This window comes from Trachypithecus francoisi, unplaced genomic scaffold, assembly GCF_009764315.1.
Source record: "Trachypithecus francoisi isolate TF-2019V2 unplaced genomic scaffold, Tfra_2.0 Lachesis_group15, whole genome shotgun sequence".
NCBI classification, from domain to species: Eukaryota; Metazoa; Chordata; class Mammalia; order Primates; family Cercopithecidae; genus Trachypithecus; species Trachypithecus francoisi.
In genome coordinates, this window is record NW_022681460.1 from 50,628,811 (window position 1) to 50,652,077 (window position 23,267).

Here is a 23,267-nt window from a genome sequence, read left to right on the forward strand (position 1 = left end):
CTGTCATTCCTTCTACATTTATTAGCTAGCAGTATTCTCTAAAGAAGAGTCTTCCTTTTTTTCTTTAATTCAATGTATTGTAAGCAATTACTGTCAGTATTGTTTTTGATGCTCAGATTGCCTTAAATTTGGCCAATAAGAGCCCCTTCAAGTTATATGTGTCCTTTAAAACTGTCCCCATTAATTTTTGAAAACTTGTTTCATGGTATAACAAGATGTTCTGGGATTTTGTACTTTCTCTGCCCAAACCTGGAATTAAAACTACCCTGAGCTAATTTCTCATCTAATAGATTGCCAAAAATTCAAAAACTGAACAACACAATCTGTTTGCAAGGCTATAGGTAGAAGTTCAAAATGGTACAACTTCTTTGCAGGGGAATTTTGCAATATCTAATTACATGTGCATTTGTCCTTTGATGAAGCAATCTCCTCTTCATCTAAGAAAATTTCAAAGATACCAAAAAAATACATACACAAGGTAATTCTCTGGGGCATTGTATAAAATAGCTAAATATTGAAAACAATCTAAATACTTCTAAATTATAGAAGACTGGTTTACTCAATTATGGTGAAACCAAGTAATGGAGTACTGTACAGCAATAAGAAATGAATGAAGAAAGTTTCTGTGAACTGATACAGAATGATTTCCAAGATATATTTTTAAGTAAACAAAACAGTTCAAAAGCATTATATAGCATAATATTTTTAGCTGTTTTTTAAACCTTAGCCTGTATTGTACTTAATTAGCACTGAAAAGTGGAAGAGGTCTCTGCTAATTAGAATGGAGAATTAATCACCTTCCTTCTTTTCCCAGGATTGCCAGCAGTGAGTATCCCTGTTGCACTCTCAAACCAAGGGTTACCAATAGGACTGCAGTTTATTGGACGTGCGTTTTGTGACCAGCAGCTTCTTACAGTAGCCAAATGGTTTGAAAAACAAGTACAGTTTCCTGTTATTCAACTTCAAGAACTCATGGATGATTGTTCAGCAGTCCTTGAAAATGAAAAGTTAGCCTCTGTCTCTCTAAAACAGTAAACATATCTTACAAATTAAAATGACTCTTAGGCCGGGTGCGGTGGCTGACACCTGTAATCCCAGCACTTTGGGAGGCCGAGGCGAGCAGATCATGAGGTCAGAAAAGATTGAGAACAGCCTGGTCAACATGGTGAAACCCCGTCAAGCCTGTAATCCCAGCACTTTGGGAGGCCGAGACGGGCGGATCACGAGGTCAGGAGATCCAGACCATCCTGGCCAATACGGTGAAACCCCGTCTCTACTAAAAAATACAAAAAAACTAGCCGGGCGAGGTGGCGGGCGCCTGTAGTCCCAGCTACTTGGGAGGCTGAGGCAGGAGAATGGCGTAAAACCCGGGGGGCGGAGCTTGCAGTGAGCTGAGATCTGGCCACTGCACTCCAGCCTGGGCGACAGAGCGAGACTCTGTCTCAAAAAAAAAAAAAAAAAAAAAATACAAAAATTAGCCAGGCTTAGTGGCGGTCGTCTGTAGTCCCAGCTACTCACAGGAGAATCACTTGAACCCCGGAGGCGGAGGTTGCAGTGAGCCGAGATCGTGCCACTGCACTCCAGCCTGGGTGACAAAGCAAGACTCTGTCTCAAAATAAATAAAATAAAATGACATTCAGAGATTCTAACATCTAGAGTCAAATGGTCTTGCTCAATTCCTGTAATTAGGTTTCTTGTTAATACAGTCATTCCATGGCATTACTTTTTAAAATGCCTATGACAATTAATAATAAATAATGTGTCAGCATTTAGTAAGCACCCACTAAGTGTACAATACTTCTACAATAACACAAGATACCTGTCCCTCAAAAACAATGCATTCTGCCATAATGTTCATTATAAAGAGTTTACAGTATATGATCAGTAAATGAACTCAGTGTAACATGGAGTTGTTCTGTTAAATAAGATTAGGGATAAACTTTTCAAAAAGTGTATATCTGTGTAACTAAAGCACTAACAAAAACAGAAACATGAATAGTCCTTCTAGAGGTAACCTGGATAGCCGAGGCAGGCAACTTATCATGTGGTGAAGGCCGCCTCAGGGGTTGTTAAAAATGCATAGAAACAATTGAATGGGATTATTGGCTTCTGAGTGCTGAGCAGAGCAGGTGGAAGAGGAACTCTGAGCACAGGAGGAAATGCAACCAGTCAGGGCCCAGAATCATGCAAATCTCGAGGGTATGCCTCTCTGGGGAGGAGCCCCAGGTGCAGGCACTCCTTTTATTTCCCTAAGAAAGAGCTGAAATGACTGAGAACTTTCCTTTTCTCCTTAGATTTACAATTTTACTTCTGCTATTCCAGAGTCTATACCTAGAAGCCAGAACCACTCCATGTTACACTGAGTTCATGCTCCTATTTACTGATCACAAATGAGCTCATTGATGTCACAGAAACATTTATCGTAACCTATAACAGACCATCACAGATTGGAAACTTGGAAGATAGCAGAGCATGGTATTAGAGAAGAAGGTTCCAAAACACAAGTAACATACACTGAAAAACGTGCAGATAATTTGTTGATGATGCCAAAGAGGGGATGCGCATGGCAAGACCTTGCCTTACCCCAGATTCTCTATATCTCACGGTTTCCTTTTCCTCTTGACTATCTTTACAAGTGTTTTTTTTTATTTGGGCCCCTTGAGCCCAGAGAGGTATTAATGGAGATCTGTACTCAATATTTGACAAAATCTAATGGAAACCATCCATTTACTCATGATAAGGCTTCATCGTTGGATTTCTGTGTCTTCACTAGAACACCATTGTCATCTCATATTGATCGGGTATTTTAATCCAGCACTTACATATTGTTGATAAATAAAAATAGCTGAATTGTTACTTAATAAATTCACTTTGTTTAGAAAGAAAAAATTCTTTTCTAAATATGACGTTCATGAAGAGAAAATAATGAGTCAGAATCATCTGCAGAATCACTAGAATGTTTCATCGTCACCTGTTAGTTTTCATAAACAGTTTTCTGTCCTTTCTAAGATCCTTCCGCTCCCAAATACTCAACCGGATTAACTTTACATAAAAGGTTTATGTACCAGGCTCAATAATACTCTTATAAATTTTGACTCTGAATCCCTGAAAGAGAAAGAAATCCATAAGAGAGAAAATTGCATTACTTTATAGCAAGAGGAAACCGTTTTAAGGTTCTTAATTACTCAGACACCACAACATCCTAGATGGAGGAAACCATTTTAGTTGAAGGAGAAAATATGATGTCAAAAGCAAGTAAATAAACCATTGCCCCAATCTGGTTTTTTTTTTTTTTTTTTTGAGACGGAGTTGAGGAGTGGAAAAATACTGAATATCAGAGGTCAGAAAAGTCAGGAAACTCCCCTTAATGCTAAAACAACAAGGTTATCTGAAAAGTCCCTAGCAGGGCAAGCGGCCGTTTGTGGTTTGGTCAAAGGGCGGGAACCAATGAACAACTGACTAATGTTTAACTCTAAATGTCAGCCAATTGTAAACCTACAATTGTAAAAACCCCCAGTGACTCTGTAACTTGCTGTAACTTGTTTGTGTCTGACTATAAAAGACAGCTGAACACCGAGCTCGGGGTCTCTCCCTAGGATCTGATATCTAGCTGGAGGGAACCGAGTTTGAACTCGAAATAAAGCGATCCCTGCCGCTTGGCTTTGTCTCTGGACTCTGGTGGTTGCTTTCGGGTCATCGCGGGTCTGGGCATTACAGAGTCTCGCTGTGTCGCCCAGGCTGGAGTGCAGTGGCGCGATCTCGGCCCACTGCAAGCTCCGCCTCCCGGGTTCATGCCATTCTCCCGCCTCAGCCTCAGCCTCCGAGTAGCTGGGACTACAGGCGCCCGCCACCACGCCCAGCTAAATTTTTGTATTTTTAGTAGAGACGGGGTTTCACCGTGTTAGCCGGGGTGGTTTCGATCTCCTGACCTCATGATCCACCCGCCTCGGCCTCCCAAAGTGCTGGGATTACAGGCTTGAGCCACCGCGGCCAGCGCCCCAATCTGTTTTTATGTAATGAATTTTTTTAAAAAAGAAAGAGAGATGGGCTCTCCCTATGTTGCCCAGGCTAGTCTCAAACTCCTGGGCTCAAGCATTCTGCCTCCCTCAGCCTCCCAAAGTGCTGAGATTGCAGACGTGAGCCACCACACCTGGCCAAAATAATATTCAATATTATATATTCAATATTTAATATTCAATTATTCAATATGCAATGATATTCCATATTATTTCAAATAATATTAATTCTCTTGTTCCTGTATCTCTACATGAGCTGCACTCATAATTTGAATCTGGAAATTAAAAAGTGAAACATTTACCATTCTCATATACTGATACCCAACTAGCATGAAATGATACCTAATTTGTTTTTCTTTCCTCTTCATTTTTACTCTTAATCTAGTAGGTCTCATTTTGCCAAGTCACTGTCTGGGAATTTAAGTGACAAATGCTTGCTTTGTCTCAACTAATTAAACTCTAAAATTGTTAGCAACAGAACTTCCAGAACAGAGTGTTTTTGAAAGGTGAAGATGTCTACACGTGTAAGATGAGTTCCTTGATAAGACCTGAAAGACCAAACCAAACAAAGCAAAGCAAAAGTTTGAATGACCGCATGTCAGAGTGAAAAAATGATGTGATCATAAAACATGGTGCCCTGCCACCACAGAGAGCCAAAGGAGCAAGTGGGAAAACCAGTGTTCCATAATAGCCCATGCTTAGCGTTACCAAGAAAAGCACTTGAAACCCAGGAGGCAGAATGTTCCCTTTGAGTGGCTGACACCAGGTCCTCTGTGATGACATCAAACTGGGCTGTTTAAAAAAGATGGTGTGGTATAGAAGAGGAGTGTGCAAAATGATGAAAAAGTGCTTATTCCTATTAGGAAATACCTGCACCTCCTAATGTAAATAAGTAACTTTAGGATTTTAAACAGAATCTGAAGGATAGTGAAAAGAAATAAGTAGGTACTAATAAGTAGACCTCGGGATTCAGCAAGCTGTGTGCCATACCTTATTCAAGTCAAAGCCAGAGAGTAAAATAATGGAATTTTAAAAATATCTCTTATTATAAATTTTCATTAACTACTTTAAATCCCCCTCCCTTTCTTTCTTTTTCTTTTATTTTTTATTTATTTATTTATTTATTTATTTATTTATTTATTTAGAGACAGTGTCTTGCCCTCACCCAGGCTGGAGTGCAGTGGCACAGTCTGCTCACTGCAGCCTTGACCTCCTGGGTCCAGGCAATCCTCCCTCTCACCTCAGTCTCCCAACTGTGGCACCAGGCCCAGCTAATTTTTTAAATTTTTGTAGAATCAGGGTCTGCCATGTTGCCCAGGCTGGTCCTGAACTCCTGGGCGCAAGCCATCTGCCCACCTTGGCCTCCCAAAGTGCTGGGATGACAGGAGTGAGCCACCGTTCCCAGCCTCCCTCCCTTTCTTCAAACATCTGGTTATCTGTACCAAGGCACAAGCCTAGGAAAAAACATATCCATTGTATTTAGAAGGACCCGGAGGAAGTTTAAAATAGAAGGCTTTCCTCTGTTATTTCATAACTTAAGCAATGTGTACACTAGAACATAAACCTGAAAATTTAATAAAGGCAAATAACAGGAAAAAAAAAAACACAGGCAACATTAAGTTAAAGCAATTATTACAGGATTTCAGAGGAGCTTTTTTATTTATTTTTCTTTGTACTTCAATAGAATTTAAACCCAAAAATATTTTAGGCAGTTTATTAAAAATATATTATTACAATTGTATAAAAGTAAATAGTTGAAATCTATGAAGTGATAATAAAAGTGGGGAAAAATAATAAAACCAGAAATAGATTAAAAACAAAAAATGCTTGTCAGAGTATCTATATAGATGCTTCATGTTGAATAGTATATGATATGGTGGGAAATTAACTTTCGTCGTGGGGTAAGGCCACCAGATTTAAAAATCAGACAAACCTGAACTGAATCTTGTTGCTGCCATTTCCGAGCCGTGTAACTTGTCTTGAGTTTCAGTATCCTGACCTGTAAAATAGGGATAATAACCACTCCATGGGGTGGTCAGAAGGATTAAATTTAAGTGACACACTAAAAGCACCTAGCATGATACCTGACAGAATAAGCATGCAATATTTTGTAGCTATAAATAAATGCATGCAACCATGAATTTAAGTCATTTTCTTATAGAGGCCTCACAGTAAACTTGTAGAGGCCACAATTTGGCATGTGGCCAAATTATAATTTACTGAAAGCTTATGCTAGAGACCAGCTATATACTGCCCTGATGATCTGGCTTCCTCTGAGAATAGAGTTTAAAATATCTAGAAGAACTAATAGACTACATTTTTTTTTTTTTTTTTAAATTTTTGAGACAGAGTCTTACTCTGTTGCCAGGCTGGGGTGCAGTGGCGGGGATCTCGGCTCACTGCAACCTCCGCCTCCCGGGTTCAAGCGATTCTCCTGCCTTAGCTTCCAAGTAGCTGGGACTGCAGGCACCCACCACCATGCCCAGCTAATTTTTGTATTTTTGGTAGACACGGGGTTTCACCATGTTGGCCAGGATGGTCTCAATCTCCTGACCTCGTGATCCACCCACCTTGGCCTCCCAAAGTGCTGGGATTACAGCCGTGCGCCACCGGTGCCCGGCCACTAGACTACGTATTTAAACAGCAATTTCCAGAGGCTTGGAGAGGTGGCTCATGCCCATAATCCCAGCACTTTAGAAGGCCGATGTAGGTGGATCACTTGAGTCCAGGAGTTTGAGACCAGCCTGGGCAACATGGTGAAACCCTGTCTCTACTAAAAATACAGAAAATGAGCTGGGCGTGGTGGTGCAGGTGTGTAATCAGGATCACTTGAGTCTGGGAGGTGGAGGTTACAATGAGCCGTGATGGCGCCACTGCACCTCAGCCTGAGCCAAAAAGTGAGATCTTGTCTCAAAAAAATTAAAATAAGCAATTTCCTTGAGTTTTTGATAAGGAATTGGCCATTCCACTGATCGAAAACCTGAAAGTCTTCGTGATGTGTGAACCAAATGAAGAACAGGGCTGACAGCTCTTTAAAGAATAAAGGTTCTGGGCCGGGTGCAGTGGCGCACGCCTGTAATCCCAGCACTTTGGGAGGCCGAGGCGGGCAGATCACGAGGTCAGGAGATCGAGACCATCCTGGCTAACACGGTGAAACCCCGTCTGTACTAAAAATACAATAAATTAGCCGGGTGTGGTAGCAGGCGCCTGTAGTACCAGCTACTCGGGAGGCTGAGGCAGGAGAATGGCGTGAACCCGGGAGGCAGAGGTTGGAGGAAGGCGGAGGTTGCAGTGAACCCAGATCGCGCCACTGCACTCCAGCCTGGGCGACAGAGTGAGACTCCGTCTCAAACAAAACAAAACAAAACAAAAAAAGAATGAAAGTTTCCCCAAAATGGCCAACCCATATTCCTATGGGGAAAGTGTTTGTGACATAACCAAATTCTTCCTCATAAAAAGCAGTTCCATTCTAACATATAGACATAATTCAGGCTCCAAAATAACTGTATCCTCAGTGCAATTCCTTTAACATGGGAAAAAATTTTAAGGTAAATGTTACCAGCAGCCAATTAGTACATTCCTCAGAGAAAATAAGTTAATGAAGGACCCATGAGGCATCTAATTGTAAGCAATTTCACTACTTGGTGAATCTTCCATAGTAAGTTAGTTGCAAAATGGACCTGTAGGTCAATGAATAATATGATAAAATTGGTGGCAGATATCTGCCAAAATGATAATCGGCAATTTTACCATAGTTCACTTAGCAGGGCCAATTGTCTATAGAGGTCAGTCATAGTTTAGAATACTTATCTTTCTGTTGTCTATGATAGCGGTGTATACATCTAAATTACCCAAAACTGCTTTCAAATAATAAACATACAAACTAAAAGGAAGTGAGGCTGGAATTCAGAGTTTGAAGACTTAGAATAACCAAGGATATTCTAATTCTAATACGGTACTCTATCAGAACAGTTCTATAGACAAGCATGTAAGAAAAAATCTATTTTTTTTTCAAATTATGTGCAAATTATCTTCTTAGCGAAAGCACTTCATTTCTCTGTGGAAATGGCCACTGGGATACTGGTAATTGGTGCAGGATTAAGATGGTGCTAATAGTAAAAGAAGTGAAGCACTATGAAGTGAAAATTAGAAGAACGTAGACCTTAATTGGATTAGAGGATAGGGGAGAATGGAGGGAAAGAAAAATTATTTTTATCCTATGAAATGTTCACAGCTGGAAGAATGGTATTACCATTCATATTAAATAAAAAGGGAAAGCGGCCGGGCGCGGTGGCTCAAGCCTGTAATCCCAGCACTTTGGGAGGCCGAGACGGGCAGATCACGAGGTCAGGAGATCGAGACCATCCTGGCTAATACGGTGAAACCCCGTCTCTACTAAAAAATACAAAAAAACTAGCCGGGCGAGGTGGTGGGTGCCTGTAGTCCCAGCTACTTGGGAGGCTGAGGCAGGAGAATGGTGTAAACCCGGGGGTCGGAGCTTGCAGTGAGCTGAGATCTGGCCACTGCACTCCAGCCTGGGCGGCAGAGCGAGACTCCGTCTCAAAAAAAAAAAAAAAAAAAAGGGAAAGCAACAATGATTTGTAGGGGCTGGAGAATTCTACAGCCAAATGAGAGGCCTAACAGGCAGAGGAAAAAAAGGCAACTAAGTTAGATGGAGTTTTGGGAGTCAGAGCATAAATAATGAAGTCTTTATATTTGGTTCCTTTTTTTCCCATGTTTTATTATTTTATTATTCTGCACCAATTACCTGGTATCCTAGTGGCCATTTCCACGGAGAAATGAAGCGCTACCACTAAGAAGATAATTTGTGCATAATTTAAAAAGAAATAGATTTTTCTTACATGCTTGTCTATAGAGTACTGTATTAGAATTAGAATATCCTTGGTTATTCTAAGTCTTCAAACTGAATTCCAGCCTCACTTCCTTTTAGTTTGTATGTTAATGACTTGAAACCAGTTTTGGATAATTTAGATGCATATACCCCTATCATGCATATATACAGCAGTGAACACCCACATACCCACTACCTATTTTAACAGGTTTTCTTTTTCTAATTACAAAGGTAATGCATGTTCTCTGTAAGAAAGGAGAAAAAGAAAAGCACTATAAGAGAAAAAAAAATCACTTGTCACCTCACCATCTGGTATGTATATTGTTAAAATCTTTAGACAAAATAAATATGTTGGAGTTCATCTAAGCAAAAAATGATTCATGAATCAAGAGCATTTGGAACCGGAAGAGGTTCTGAGAACTCTAAGTAGTAGCATGAGCAGTGAGCTTTTATAGGCTGAATACAGAAGCAAAGTAGAGAAATCATCTGATTGGCTACAGCTAGATATATTCCTTACTGGGGCGTGGTATGATGAGCCATTTGCCTTATTTGGGTATGGTCTGATCAGAGATCCCTAACCATATAACCAGTTGGTTGGTTGGCTGTTTGTGATTGGCTGAGGCTTTGTTTTTGTTTTTGTTTTGGGGCTGAGTTTTGTCTCTTGTTGCCCAGGTTGAAGTGCAATGGCATAATCTCGGCTCACCACAACCTCTGCCTCCCAGGTTCAAGAGATTCTTCTGCCTCAGCCTCCTGAGTAGCTGGGACTACAGGCACCTGCCACCACACCCAGCTATTTTTTCTATGTTTGGTAGAGATAGTGTTTCACCATGTTGGCCAGGTTGGTCTTGAACTTCTGACCTCAGGTGATCTGCCCACCTCGGCCTCCCAAAGTGCTGGGATTACAGGCGTGAGCCACCGTGTCTGGCCTTTTTATTATTATTATTATTTATTTAAATTAAATCAGTTACAAGAAATGTTTGCAAGTTAAGTTCCTGTGTGCTTATTTAAGAATTCTGGGTACAGAAGCAATCCCATGAAAATAGTTTCCTGCTTGTTTTGCTTAAATAATATGTATATGCTTATGTAATTATATGTATTTTATTAATAAAATTGGTGTGGCTGGGCGCTGTGGCTCATGCCTGTAATCCCAACACTTTGGGAGGCCAAGGCAAGTGGATCACAAGGTCAGGAGTTTGAGACCAGCCTGGCCAAGATGGTGAAACCCCGTCTCTACTAAAAATATAAAAATTAGCCAGGCTAATTTTTTTACAGTGGCGGGTGCCTGTAATCCCAACTACTCAGGAGACTGAGGCAGGAGAATCGCTTGAACCCGGCAGGTGGAGGTTGCAGTGAGCCAAGATCATGCCACTGCACTCCAGCCTGGGCAACAGAGCAAGACTCCATCTCAACAGCAACAACAACAACATTGGTGTTATACTTCACACGGTTATGCAGCCATCACCACTTGATTCCAGAACTTTCTCATTATTTCAACAAAGAAACTCTGTACCTATTAATAATCACTCCCCATTCCACTCCTCCCACCTCCTGGCAACCACAAACTTACTTTCTGTCTCTCTGGATTTGCCTGTTCTGAACATTTCATACAAATGGAATCATACAATATGTGACCTTTTGCATCAGGCTTCTTTACTCAGTACAGTGTTTTCAAGGTCTGTCTATGTTGGAGCATTTATCAATATTTCATTGCTTTTTATGACTAATATTCCAATGGGTAGCTACATTACATTTTGTTAACCCATCATTAATTGATGAACATTTGGGTTGTTCCCACTTTGTTGCCATTATGAATAATGCTGCTATGAGCATTCATGTACAAGTGTTTCTGTGAACATATTTTGATTTTGCATGGATGTATACATAGGTGTGGGATTGCTGGGTGCTATGGTGAGAATGTATCCCCCAAAAGTTCATGTTAGAAAGTTGGTCCCCAACACAGCAGTGTTGAGAGGTGGGACTTTAGGTAAGTGAGTAAGTCATGAGAATTCTGCCCTCATGAATAGATTAATTCACTCATAGATTAGTGGATTAATGGGTTAGTTATCACGAGAGTGGATCTGTTATAAAAACCTGTTTGGTCCTCTCACCATGTGATGCCCTGTCCCTCCTCAGCGCTCTATGGAGAGTCCTCACTGGCAAAAAGACCCTCACCAGATGTGATCCCTCAATCTTGGACTTTCCAGCCTCTAGAATTATAAGAAATAAATTTCTTTTCTTTGTAAATTACCCAGTGTGTGGTATTCAGTTATAGCAACAGAAACAGACTGAATCATAGGTAACTGTTTAACTTTTTGAGGAACTGCCAAACTCTTTTCCAAGGTGGCTGCACCATTTTACATTCCCACCAGCAATGCATGAGGGTTTCAGTTTCTTTACATCCTTGCCAACAATTTTTGTTTTCTCTTTTTGATTATTGCCATCTCAGTGAGTGTAAAGTGTATTTCATTGTGGTTTTGATTTGCACTTCTCTAACGACTAATGATATTGAGTATATTTTCATGTGCTTACTGATCATTTATATATATTCTTTGGAGGAGAAACTTCTATTCAAATCCTTTGCTCATTTTAAATTGAGTTATTCGTCTTTTTATTGTTGAGTTTAAAAGGTTTTTAAAGAAACACATATTTTAGATACAAGCCCCTTATCAGGTATATGATTTATAATTGTTTTCTCCCATTCCGTGAGTTGCCTTTTCACTTTCTTAATGCTTTTCTTAGGAGCAGGGAAGTGTTCCTTTTTTGTATTATTATTTTTTTGCCACACACTGTCAGGGGAAAAGTTTTTCAGTTTAATGAAGTCTAATTTATCTGTTTTTACTTTTGTGACTGTTGCCTTTGATATCATATATCACATTTATCTGTAATAATTGTCAGCAAATGATATGAGGAAGGGTCCTAAATTTTATTAAAAATACCACATAACCCAGTACCTGTCCACACTATTATTCTAGTCTAAATGCTTCTATATACTCACGTCTGATTTGGGGCCATTGTTGAAGCTTTGTTGGTTTGTTTTTGTTTGTTTGTTTGTTTGTTTGTTTTGAGACGGAGTCTCGCTCTGTCGCCCAGGCTGGAGCGCAGTGGCTGGATCTCAGCTCACTGCAAGCTCCGCCCCCAGGGTTTACGCCATTCTCCTGCCTCAGCCTCCCAAGTAGCTGGGACTACAGGCGCCCGCCACCTCGCCCGGCTAGGTTTTGTATTTTTTAGTAGAGACGGGGTTTCACCGTATTAGCTAGGATGGTTTCGATCTCCTGACCTTGTGATCCGCCCGTCTCGGCCTCCCAAAGTGCTGGGATTACAGGCTTGAGCCACCGCCCCCGGCCAGGTTTTTCTTAAGGTGAGCCCAAAGTAGCCTGATTATAACATTCAAAAGAAACAGTGATACCTTCAGTTTTGCTATTGCCCTACCTTTGTATAAACAAGTATCTTGCAGTCTAAAGCATGTATTCAATGTCTGTTAAATTGAATTAAATTGAAAACCAGTTTTAGGGAGGAGAAATGTGAATAATCATAGAGTAGCCAACACTGTGATCCAGCCTTGTTCACACTGTTTCCATTTCTGTTGAGGTCATCTCTGTTCTGAGCCAAAACTGCTCTTTCAACACTTTTTCTTTTTTGAGACAGAGTCTCACTCTGTCACTCAGGCTGGAGTGCAGTGGCGTGATCTCGGCTCACTATAACCTTTGCTGCCCAGATTCAAGCAATTCTCCTGCCTCAGCCTCCTGAGTAGCTGGGATTACAGGCACCTGCCTCCGTGCCCTGCTAATTTTCTTTTGTGTTTTTAGTAGAGACGGGCTTTCACCAACTTAGCCAGGCTGGTCTTGAACTCCTAGCCTCGTGATCCACCCGCCTCCGCCTCCCAAAGTGCTGGGATTACAGGCATGAGCCACCATGCCCAGCCTCAACACATTTTCAATACAATCATGGTAATCATTAGTTTTGTTTGGCAAATATTTCCAGTTCTCTCCAGTTTCAGACCCTCCTGTGGTTAGGTGGGATCTCGTGTTTAGTTCCAGCTAACGCATCGTAAGTGGAAGTGCCATGTGTCTGGGCCACAGTTTGCTAGGTTGGTATCTTCTAGGGTTTTCTTCTCCCTCCAGCAATGTTCAAAATGGTGGCTGCTCTATCAGCCCAAGTCACTGAGTGACTAAGTGTCAGAGAGCTCTGTCAACCTAATGGATGGGTAGCACAAGCAAAAAATAAAACTTTTTTTGATTTTGTTGTTTTAAGCTGTTGAATTTTGGGGCTAACATGGCCCATCCTGAGCAGTCTACCAGTCACTGTCTTTCCGACTTCTCTTCATTCACTGGTCTGCTTTTCAAAGCAACCCAATAGTACCATAGATAGTTGCTTTTTGTTTGTTGTTGTTGTTGTTGTTGTTTAAATAAACATAGAAATTGACCCTTCTGGCCTTAAAGCCTGAAACTTATATTTGTTTTATCTGAGTCCCTTTCTCAGGAACCACCTTCAGGCCTCTCAAAAAAAAGTTTCAAAGAACTGAAACTCTCCAGATCACTATATCCAGACAATGAGATTCCAGACGCCTCAGGACCCCTCATTCATTGTGGTTGTTTCCTTGCCCCTCCCTAGTTCCTATTTTCCTACACACTGTTACATTTCTTCCCTGCTATATAAACCTCTAGTTTTAGCTGGTAGGGTAGATGGATTTTAGACTCAGCTCCCACTTCCTTGGCTGCCGCACCCAATTAAAGCCTTCCTCATTGGCAGGACTCATTGTTTCAGTCATTGGCTTTCTGTGTGGCAAGCAGCAGGACCAAACCCCTGGTTTTTCAGTAACGCTGTCTTGAATGAGAGGTAAAGGGTTTCAGGTAGAACATGAAGAAATTGGCCTGGAAATGATTTCACAGTTGCATCCTCAGTCACTCTTCTCATATGCATGACAACTTCAACTACATTTTGAGAAAGCCCACCATCCATATATAGATGTTGTATGCTCCAGAACTGCCTGAGTGTCCAAAAAAGTGAAATGCCTGGGACATTAACATTTCCATAAAAGGTAAAAGAAACATGTAGTTAGTTACACTGAATAGGTAACAATTTACAGAGAAAAAGACAGTCTATGTTATGGGGCAAAACCTTCAACACAGTCTAGAAAGATCACTATAAAGAAATGTGAGATAAAGTCACCAAATTTCATAGTTATTTATCATTTTCAATCCATTCCATGGCCTTTTATGTTTCTATTTCATGGACTTTCACAAAAGCCTTGACATTCATGTTGTGTCCATTTCCCATATATGCTGAACTTTGAGGCCTCCGCAAACTCGTATAAGCTTTATAAGAAATTAATATTGTGTATATAAAATTTGACAAATTACTGTCTTAAAAATAAAACAACAACAACAACAAAAACAGTGTCCCACTCTGTCACCCAGACTAGAGAGTGCAGTGGTACAATCTCAGCCCACAGCAACCTCTGCCTCCTGGGCTCAAGTGATCCTCCCACCTCAGCCTCCCAAGTAGCTGGGACTACAGGCACATGCCACTGCGCCTGGCTAATTTTTTTTTTTGTATTTTTCATAGAGATGTTGTTGTTGTTGTTGTTGTTGTTGTTGTTTTTGCCATATTGCCTAGGCTGGTCTCAAATTCCTGGACTCGGGTGATCTGCCTGTCTCAGCCTCCTGAATTGCTGGAATTACAGGTGTGACACCGCACCTGGCCAAGTTGGTGTCTTGACGTAGAACTTTTATAATACTAAGGCTTAATAATCATGACTCAGATGTTATTAGAGAAAGAGAAATAATTAGCATAACATATCAAAGAGTTTCAATGTACATTGGGTTGTTTTTTGTTTTTGTTTTGACTAGATGATTAATTAAGGCTACTACAAAATTGACTTTGAAATCAGTCTATAAGCTAAATTGCACTGCACCATTATAGGCAGGTGACTTAAACATTAGTTGAAACTATCACTTTTATTTGTAGCATGTGCTATTTTTTATGAAAACTCTCACAGTGGCCAAAGACAAATGTAGTTTCAAAATATCCCAGACCAAATCATGATGTTGTATCAATGTTTGATCAAATGTCTATACCATATCTAAAGAGTAAACATTATAAATCAAAAAGAAAAATAATACTAAAATATTTACATATAGATCACTTGTTATCTTCTTTGTCTGAAATCCACATCTTCTCTTCCACTTTTCATCACAAATGCACACACACCACTTCTGTTGTCAATGCACCACTGCTTCCATAAAACTAAAAGACAAAAATAAATAGAAGTTATATTAATTGGAAGGAGAGAGGTAAAATGATCACCTCTGATTATACAGTCACATACCTGGAAAACCCAAGAGAATCAACTAAAAAGATACCACAAATAATAGAAGACTTGAATAAGGTGAGTGGGTACAAAACTAGTGTTCAGAAACCAATAGCCTTTTCTATATACAAACAGATCTGTTGGAACTGCACTGTGCAACACAGTAGCCGATAGCCTCATGTAGCAATTTAAATTAACTTAAAATCTGGTTCATTAATGACACTAGCCACATATCAAATCCTTAATAGTCACTTGAAATTTGGGGAGAAATACACATTCTGGAACTATTTTCCACAGACCACATTGGATAAGTATTAAAAGTCCGGAAATATTTGGAAAAAGAATAATCATGAGAAACAGCCCTATCAGATATTTAAAACACATTTTAAGGCCATAATAACTAAAATGTCTGCACTTACAAATACAAACAAAACAATAGAAATTTACTGTAACACATATACAAAGTTTGCTTACAAAGGGAGGCCTTTCAGCCCAGGCATGGTGGTTCACACCTGTAATCCCAGCACTTTGGGAAGCTGAGGCAGGTGGATTGCCTGAGGTCCAGAGTTCAAGACAAGCCTGGGCAACATGATGAAACTCAATCTCTACTAAAAATACAAAAATTAGCCAGGTGCGGTAGTACACACCTGTAGTCCCAGCTACTCAGGAGGCTGAGGCAGGAGAATCCCTTGAACCAGGAGGTGGAAGTTGCAGTGAGCCGAGATCATGTCACTGCAGTACAGCCTGGGTGACAGAACGAGACTCCGTCTCAAAAAAAAAAAAAAAAAAAAAAATAAGTCTTTCAAATCAGTAGTAAAAGATTAATGATTCCATAAATCATGTTAGGATAACTTGGTGGCTATCTAGAAAAGAATAAATTTGTATCCCTGTTTCACTTCTTATTCCAAAATAAATTTCAGCATAGCAAAGATTTAAACATAAGATGAAACTGTATTACAGCATTGCTTCATGTAGCAAAAGATTGGAAGCAATCTAAATGTCCTTTAATGGTTAAATACAGTATGATATATCCATTCCATGTAAGATGATTTTTCCATTGGGAAAGAAAATTAGCAGCTTTATTATTGTAGAAGAGTATATGTAGTAAGCTGCCGTGTGTGTAGAATCTATGTAGAGGTTTGTCCATGTAGGGAATACAGGAAATTAGTTTCCTCTGGAGGGGAAAACTAAGTAGCTTTGGGATGGGTGGAAGGAGACTTGGTTTTTACTGATGACTCTTTTGCACCATTGAATCTGTACTACATATATATAAATATATATATATATATACACACACACATACATATACATATATGAGTTAATGTTTTAAAATAAGTCACATAATTTATTATAAAAACCAAGGCCTGAAATTTATAAAAATATTGTATCTCCCTTACTTTAGTGTCACCTGCCCCAAGTTTATTTCGGTTCTTTACATAAGAGCTTCAAAAAGTCTATGGGCAGCAATTTCAGGCTCCATTGCAGTAAAGTCTTGTCTAGAAGGTTAGAATTTAACAATTTACTTAATAAGTGTTTAGCTAGTAATGGGGACATAATATTAATACCCTCAGTAAGTACTTACTCAAATGTAATGTTATATTATTTAAAGAAGACTTAACAGCAAACAAAAATAAGTACTTTGTTTTACAGCAAAAATGAAGGGCCAGTGGTCTCTAGTCATTCCATGATGTAAACATATAAATGGACTAAATCATGAGGTACTCAATGAGTTCAGAGAATTCTAATTAGAAGAGTGCTTCACAGACTGGAGCCAAGCTCTTCTCCAGTGCCTTCCCCAGCTCTCTGGTATCTATGGCACTGGATGCAACTGCCACCGTTAAGATGCTGCTAAGCACTGTTCACAACAGCAAAGATACGGAGTCAACCTGTGTTCAGTAGTGGACGAATGGATAAATGAAATGTGTATCTACACAATGGAATATTATTCAGCCATGAAAAATGAATAAAATCATATCATTTACAGCAATATGGATGGAACTGGAGGTCATTATGTTAAGTGAAATAAGCCAGGCACAGAAAGGCAAATATTACATGTTCTCACTCATATGTGAGAGCTAAAAAAGTTGATTTTACAAAGGTAGAGAGTAGAATAACAGATGCTAGAGACCAGGAGGGTGTGTGGGTGGGAGGGGGGATGAAGAGAAGTAGGTTAATAGGTAAAAACATACAGTTAGATAAAAGATATAAGTTCTGTTGTTCAACAGCTGAGTAGAGTGACTATAGTAAGTAACAATATATTGTATATTTCAAAGTAACTAAAAGAGAGAACTTGAATTGTTCCCAACACATAGAAATGATAAATATTCAAAATGATGACACCTCAAATACCCTGACTTGATCATTACACATTCTATGCATGTAACAAAATGTTGCATGTATCCCATAAATACGTAAAATATTATTTATCAGTTTTTTAAAAAGAGCCTGCTAAGCCTTGGGAGTCTCCTCCACCTCCCAAAACACTTCTATTTTGCTTTACAGTTTCTACACTTACACCAGGCATAACTTATATCTCATTTGCCAATAGAAATGGAATTGTCTAATTCTAAGATTAGCTGTTTGACAGCTCAATTTAAATCTTTTACAACGTACAGAGAGTTTTAATGGGCATTGATATGATGTTCTTGAAACTTGAAGAAATTATTCTAGAACAAGCTTATTGTCTGTGAAAGACTACCATAGAAAACCTTTGGTAGAAAAAATATCTGCTATGTAGCACAATTTAATATTTAGGCAATTTTTTTTTTTTTTTTTTTTTTAGACGGAGTCTTGCTCTGTCGCCAGGCTGGAGTGCAGTGGTGTGATCTCCGCTCACAGCAACCTCTGCCTCCTGGGTTCAAGCGATTCTCCTACCTCAGCCTCCCGAGTAGCTGGGACTAGAGGCACAAGCCACCACGCCCTGTTAATGTTTGTATTTTTGGTAGAGACAGGGTTTCACTGTGTTGGCCAGGATGGTCTGGGATCTCCTGACCTTGTGATCTGCTTGCCATGGCCTCCCAAAGTGCTGGGACCGAGCCTGGCCACAGTTTCTTTTTTATCAGCGGTTGTTTTGTTTTGGTTTTTTTTTGAGACTGAGTCTCACTCTGTTGCCCAGGCTGGGGTGCAGTGGCACCATCCTGGTTCACTGCACACTCCACCTCCCGGATTCACTCCTTTCTTCTGCCTCAGCCTCCCGAGTAGGTGGGACTACAGTCGCCCACCACCACACCCGGCTAATTTTTTTGAATTTGTAGTAGAGACGGGGTTTCACCCTGTTAGCCAGGATGATCTCCATCTGACCTCGTGATCCACCCATCTCGGCCTCCAAAAGTGCTGGGATTACAGGCGTGAGCCACCGCGCCCAGTCTATCAGCGATTGTTTTAAAATTCAAGACAACCAATTGAAACATAAGGAAATCTATTGATAATTAAATTTATTGTCCAGCATTTGTCGACAGATTTCATGGTAAAGCCCAGCCCCTCTGAGCCTGTTTACTCATCCATCAAATAGGGATAATAACATCTGCTCCATTGACACTGGAGAATTACCATGAGAACTGAAGACATGAAAGCAATTTGCAAGATGCCAAACAATTTTATCTTATTTTATTTTATTTTTTTGAGACAGGGTCTCACTACGTCACCTAGGCTGGAGTGCAGCAGCACAATCACAGATCACTGCAGCCTCAACCTGTCAACCTCCTGGGCTCCAGCAACCCTCCTGCCTCAGCCTCCTGAGTAGCTGGGACTGGAGGCTACTACAGGCATGTGCCACCACACCCAGCTAATTAAAAAACAAAAATTGTAAAGATGGAGTCTGGCTACATTGCCCAAGCTGGTCTCAAACTCCTGGGCTCATGCGATCTTCCCCGCTTAGCCTCCCAAATTGCTGGGATTGCAGGTATGAGTCACCGTGATCGGCCTACAATTTTAAATAGACCATTATCATTACTTGTTTTAAAAGAGGCAACCAGTCCCTTCTAAATACATCCAAATTGCCCAATTCATCTGTCTTCACTGACACTAGGGTTGCAGTGTTGAGCACTGACTTGGTAGTTTAATTTCCTGCCCAGGAAAATGAAAATGTAACAACTAGATGCAACCCAATCCCCTTCCCTGCCTTTCCTTCCCTCCCACGATTGATCCCTAGAGTCCTCCCTGGTCAACCTCCTGCCTGCCAGTCCGTCTCTTGAGTCTGCATGCTGAGCAACCCAATCCGTGATAATCTGGTACCAGAAATGGTCTGAGAAAGCAATGCTAAGATGGGATTTTGGAGCTCTGGCTGGCACTGAGAAGCCCATTGCCGGTTTTGGGAGAGGCACAGACAGCACAAGGCAATAGTGCAATTGTTAAAACTTTTACAGGCACGGTGGCTCACGCCTGTAATCCTACCACTTTGGGAAGCCAAGGCAGGCAAATCACCTGAGGTTGGAAGTTTGAGACCAGCCTGGCCAACATGGCAAAACCCTGTCTCTACTAAAAATACAAAAACAGCAAATTAGCTGGGCGTGATGGCACATGCCTGTAATCCTAGCTACTCCAGAGGCTGAGGCAGAAGAATCGCTTGAACCCAGGAGGCAGAGGTTGCAGTGAGCCGAGGTCACCCCACTGCACTCCACCCTGGGCAACAGAGCAAGACTTCATCTCAAAAAACAAAACAAAACCCCAGATTTCACTGGTGGTGGCAAATGTACTGGCTGGTACATTGTACCAGGCATTTGACCAGTGTAGAGGAAATAGTCATGAAAAGGATAGTAAAGGTGGCTATCGCTATGCTCACCCAGTGCTTCGGAAAAAGAAAACAAATAAGAGTGATTAATCAACTTTCAAAAGCTAAGAGTGGCAGCCAGAAGACCTCATCAAAATAAAATGATGAATCTCTTTTCTCCTGTCGCAGGGCTGCAGAGAAAGCTGAGGACCAGGCTCAGAACTTCTCATGAAGGTAGCTTTAAAGAAGGTTAATCTCTCAACCTAGGCAGGTTTGCTCTGCCAAGGTCAGGGCTCTGGTTGACAAAAAATAGGAGCCTGGCAGTAGGACGGGGGCATCTGGGTTGAGGCACCTACAGAACTGAGGTCCATCCCTCCCCTACTATGGGCTACTACTCCTCTCTTCTTGAAAACAATGCAGAGGCTGCTCCCCTGCATAACAACATGTGCCCCCCAGATCCATCCCATCTCCTATGCTGGCCACTAGGCCAATCCCTAGACTAGGTCACCACATAACTCAGCTGGGGAGGAAAAGGACTAGACACAAAAGAAATTGTAGGACCTGGTCAGCAAGTACAGGCAGGAGCCAGGGGAGAAGACATGGGACAGGATGTCCTAGGGTGCTGGATCAAGGCAGACAAAATGTTATTTTGAATAAGAAAGTGTTTATTGAGAGCACTCTTCTGGATTCAACCCTCTGGCAAGGCCCCAGGAGATGGTGCAAACAGGCTGTTAGGAAGCCAGGAAAAAGCAATGGTCCATGCTAAGTGTGACTGAAATGCCAGAATTGCCTTGGCAGATGGATCAGAAGGCTCACAGAAGTGGACACGCTAGAACAGAATAGATGTGCCATGTAAGGCATGGATGACTATGCTCTGCGGGAGAGTTCAGTCTACACAGTTCGCCAAGGGAATAAGGAACAGCTGCGGAGAGCGCACCAACATCTCTAAGGGTTCAGTGGTAGTTCTTCTCTTTTTTTAACAGGTAGGCCAGGACCCCCTGTTAAAAAAAAATTATTAAGAATTTCGGCCCGGCATGGTGGCTCACGCCTGTAATCCCAGCACTTTGGGAGGCTGAGGTGGGTGGATCACAAGGTCAGGAGATTGAGACCATCCTGGCTAACACGGTGAAACCCGGTCTCTACTAAAAATAGAAAAAATTAGCCAGGCGTGGTGGTGGGCGCCTATAGTCCCAGCTACTCACGAGGCTGAGGCAGGAGAATGGCGTGAACCTGGGAGGCGGAGCTTGCAGTGAGCGGAGATCATGCCACTGCACTCCAGCCTGGGCGACAGAGCGAGACTCCATCTCAAAAAAAAAAAGAAAGAAAAGAAAAAATTATTAAGAATTTCAAGAGGGTAACAGTCTGTCTTTACAGGACTGGGCTCACTGTGTAGCAATGAGGATGATAGGCCAGTTCCCACTCCCCTCTACACACACCCTCCATAGAGGCCAAGTGGGAGTACTTAACCATCATTAGCAGGTGGATGCAATTATTGTAACCACTGGCAGGGTGGAGTGGCAGCCAAGGGGCCTGACCTGCAGAGAGGTATGGAGATGGTTAACGAATATAATGTGCTTAGGGAAAAACACATGAGGAGACAAAAAGAGTACTACACGATCTGTACAAACACATCAACGATGGAGGGTCAGGACAGTCATTCCAATGAAAAGTCAGGATGTCTTGCCCAGTTTTCTGAACTGAGCCAGTTTTGGGTCCCAGAGCCCATCAATTGAAAGAGAGGCTGGGGCTGGGCGCAGTGGCTCACACCTGTAACCTCAACACTTTGGGAGGCCAAGGCGACTTGATCACCTGAGGTCAGGAATTGGAGACCAGCCTGACTAAACATAGTGAAACCCTGTCTCTACTAAAAATACAAAAACTTAACCAAGCGTGGTGGCATACCTGTAGTCCCACCTACTTGAGAGGCTGAGGCAGGAGAATCACTTGAATCCGAGAGGAAGAGGTTGCAGTGAGCCGACATCACACCTGCACTCCAGCCTGGGTGACAGAGCGAGACTCCGTCTCAAAAACAAACAAACGAACAAACAACAAAAGAAAGAAAGAGAGGCTGGGTGCCCAGGAAGGCACAAGTATTCGCAGTAATGATTTCCCGATTCTTCCTCAGAGAGGTGAATAGCCATTTAATTGGGTAACTTCACACTGGAGAAAGGGGACTATCCAAACATTCTGAGGACTGCTGGACACAGACTCCAGGTTGACAGTAATACCCAGAGACCTGAACCACCATCATGGGACTCTGTTAGAGCGGCGGCTTTGTGGATGTACGACGTGCGCAGCCACACAGGACTTCACATTTAGAAGGTTCTATGTGTGGTTTAATTATTGGTTTAATGCTCTACTGTTACCCTCTTGAAATTCTTAATAATTTTTTTAACAAGGGGTCCTGTATTTTCAGTTTGTGTTGGGCCCCTTTAAAATATATATGCAGTTGGTCATGGTGGGGAATATATGAGGGGCCTGGTAATAAATGGAGTTATGGCTCAGGTGTGGCTTACAGTGAATTCACTGGGTCTGTACACTCATCCATCGTCATTTCCTAGTCTCTGAATGTATGTTTGGAATAGGCATTCCTGGCAATTAACACAACCCCACACTGCTTCTTTGGCCAGTGGGGTAAGAGCTATCAGGGTGAATACGGCCAAGTGTAAAGCTCTGAAACTGGTACCCTCTTACACACACACACACACACAGACACACATGCAAAATAGTAAAGCAAAAACAATATTGCATCACAGAGGGTCTGGCAGAAATTAGTGCCACCTTTAAAAACTTAAAGAATACAGGGGTGGTAAACCCCATCATATCTCCGTTTAATTCACCATTTTGTCCCCTGCAAACAAACAAACAAAAACAATTTGAAGGGTAACTGTGGACTAAAAAGTAGCCCTGATTGCAGTTGTTGGGCCAAATGTGATATCTTTGCTAGAAATTTCACCATCTATCCAAACAACGCCTCTTTTTCTTTTAAGGTATATGAATCCCATATGAAAACATACATTGTATTTATGTGTTGGTGTAGAACAATTCTGCAGCCTTTCACCCTCTCTCATATTTTTTTTTTTGAGACAGAGTTTTGCTCTTGTTGCCCAGGCTGGAGTACAACGGCGTGATCTCTGCTCATTGTAACCTTCGCCTCCTGGGTTCAAGCAGTTCTCCTGCCTCAGCCTCCCGAGTAGCTGGGATTACAGGCATGTGCCACCACGCCCAGCTAATTTTTTGTATTTTTAGTAGAGACTGGGTTTCTCCATGTTGGTCAGACTGGTCTCAAACTCCTGACCTCAGGTAATCTGCCCACCTCAGCTTCCCAAAGTGCTGGGATTACAGGAATGAGCCGCCGGACCCGGTCCACCCTTTCTCATA

General features: G+C 41.4%; 1 protein-coding gene and 1 long non-coding RNA gene across 3 annotated transcripts in view; one reads left to right on the top strand and one right to left on the bottom strand.

The window, feature by feature from the left end:
• The window catches only part of QRSL1 (glutaminyl-tRNA amidotransferase subunit QRSL1), a 36,115-nt gene extending 35,060 nt beyond the window's left edge, over positions 1-1,055 (top strand). Inside the window, exon 11 of the mRNA XM_033234740.1 lies at positions 815-1,055. Within this exon, the coding sequence (XP_033090631.1) occupies positions 815-1,035 (221 nt within the window). The 3' untranslated portion in view covers positions 1,036-1,055. The remainder of the gene's footprint in view (positions 1-814) is intronic.
• The window catches only part of LOC117097154, a 47,983-nt gene that overhangs the window by 22,123 nt on the left and 2,593 nt on the right, over positions 1-23,267 (bottom strand). Inside the window, exons 2-4 of one of the 2 annotated variants that reach the window (XR_004442838.1) lie at positions 15,003-15,114; positions 5,950-6,015; positions 2,947-3,105 (exon numbers count right to left, since the gene is read on the bottom strand). This is a non-coding gene — a long non-coding RNA (uncharacterized LOC117097154). Of the gene's footprint in view, positions 1-2,946; positions 3,106-5,949; positions 6,016-15,002; positions 15,115-23,267 lie in introns of those variants that run through there. The other variant, XR_004442839.1, reaches the window with a different exon arrangement.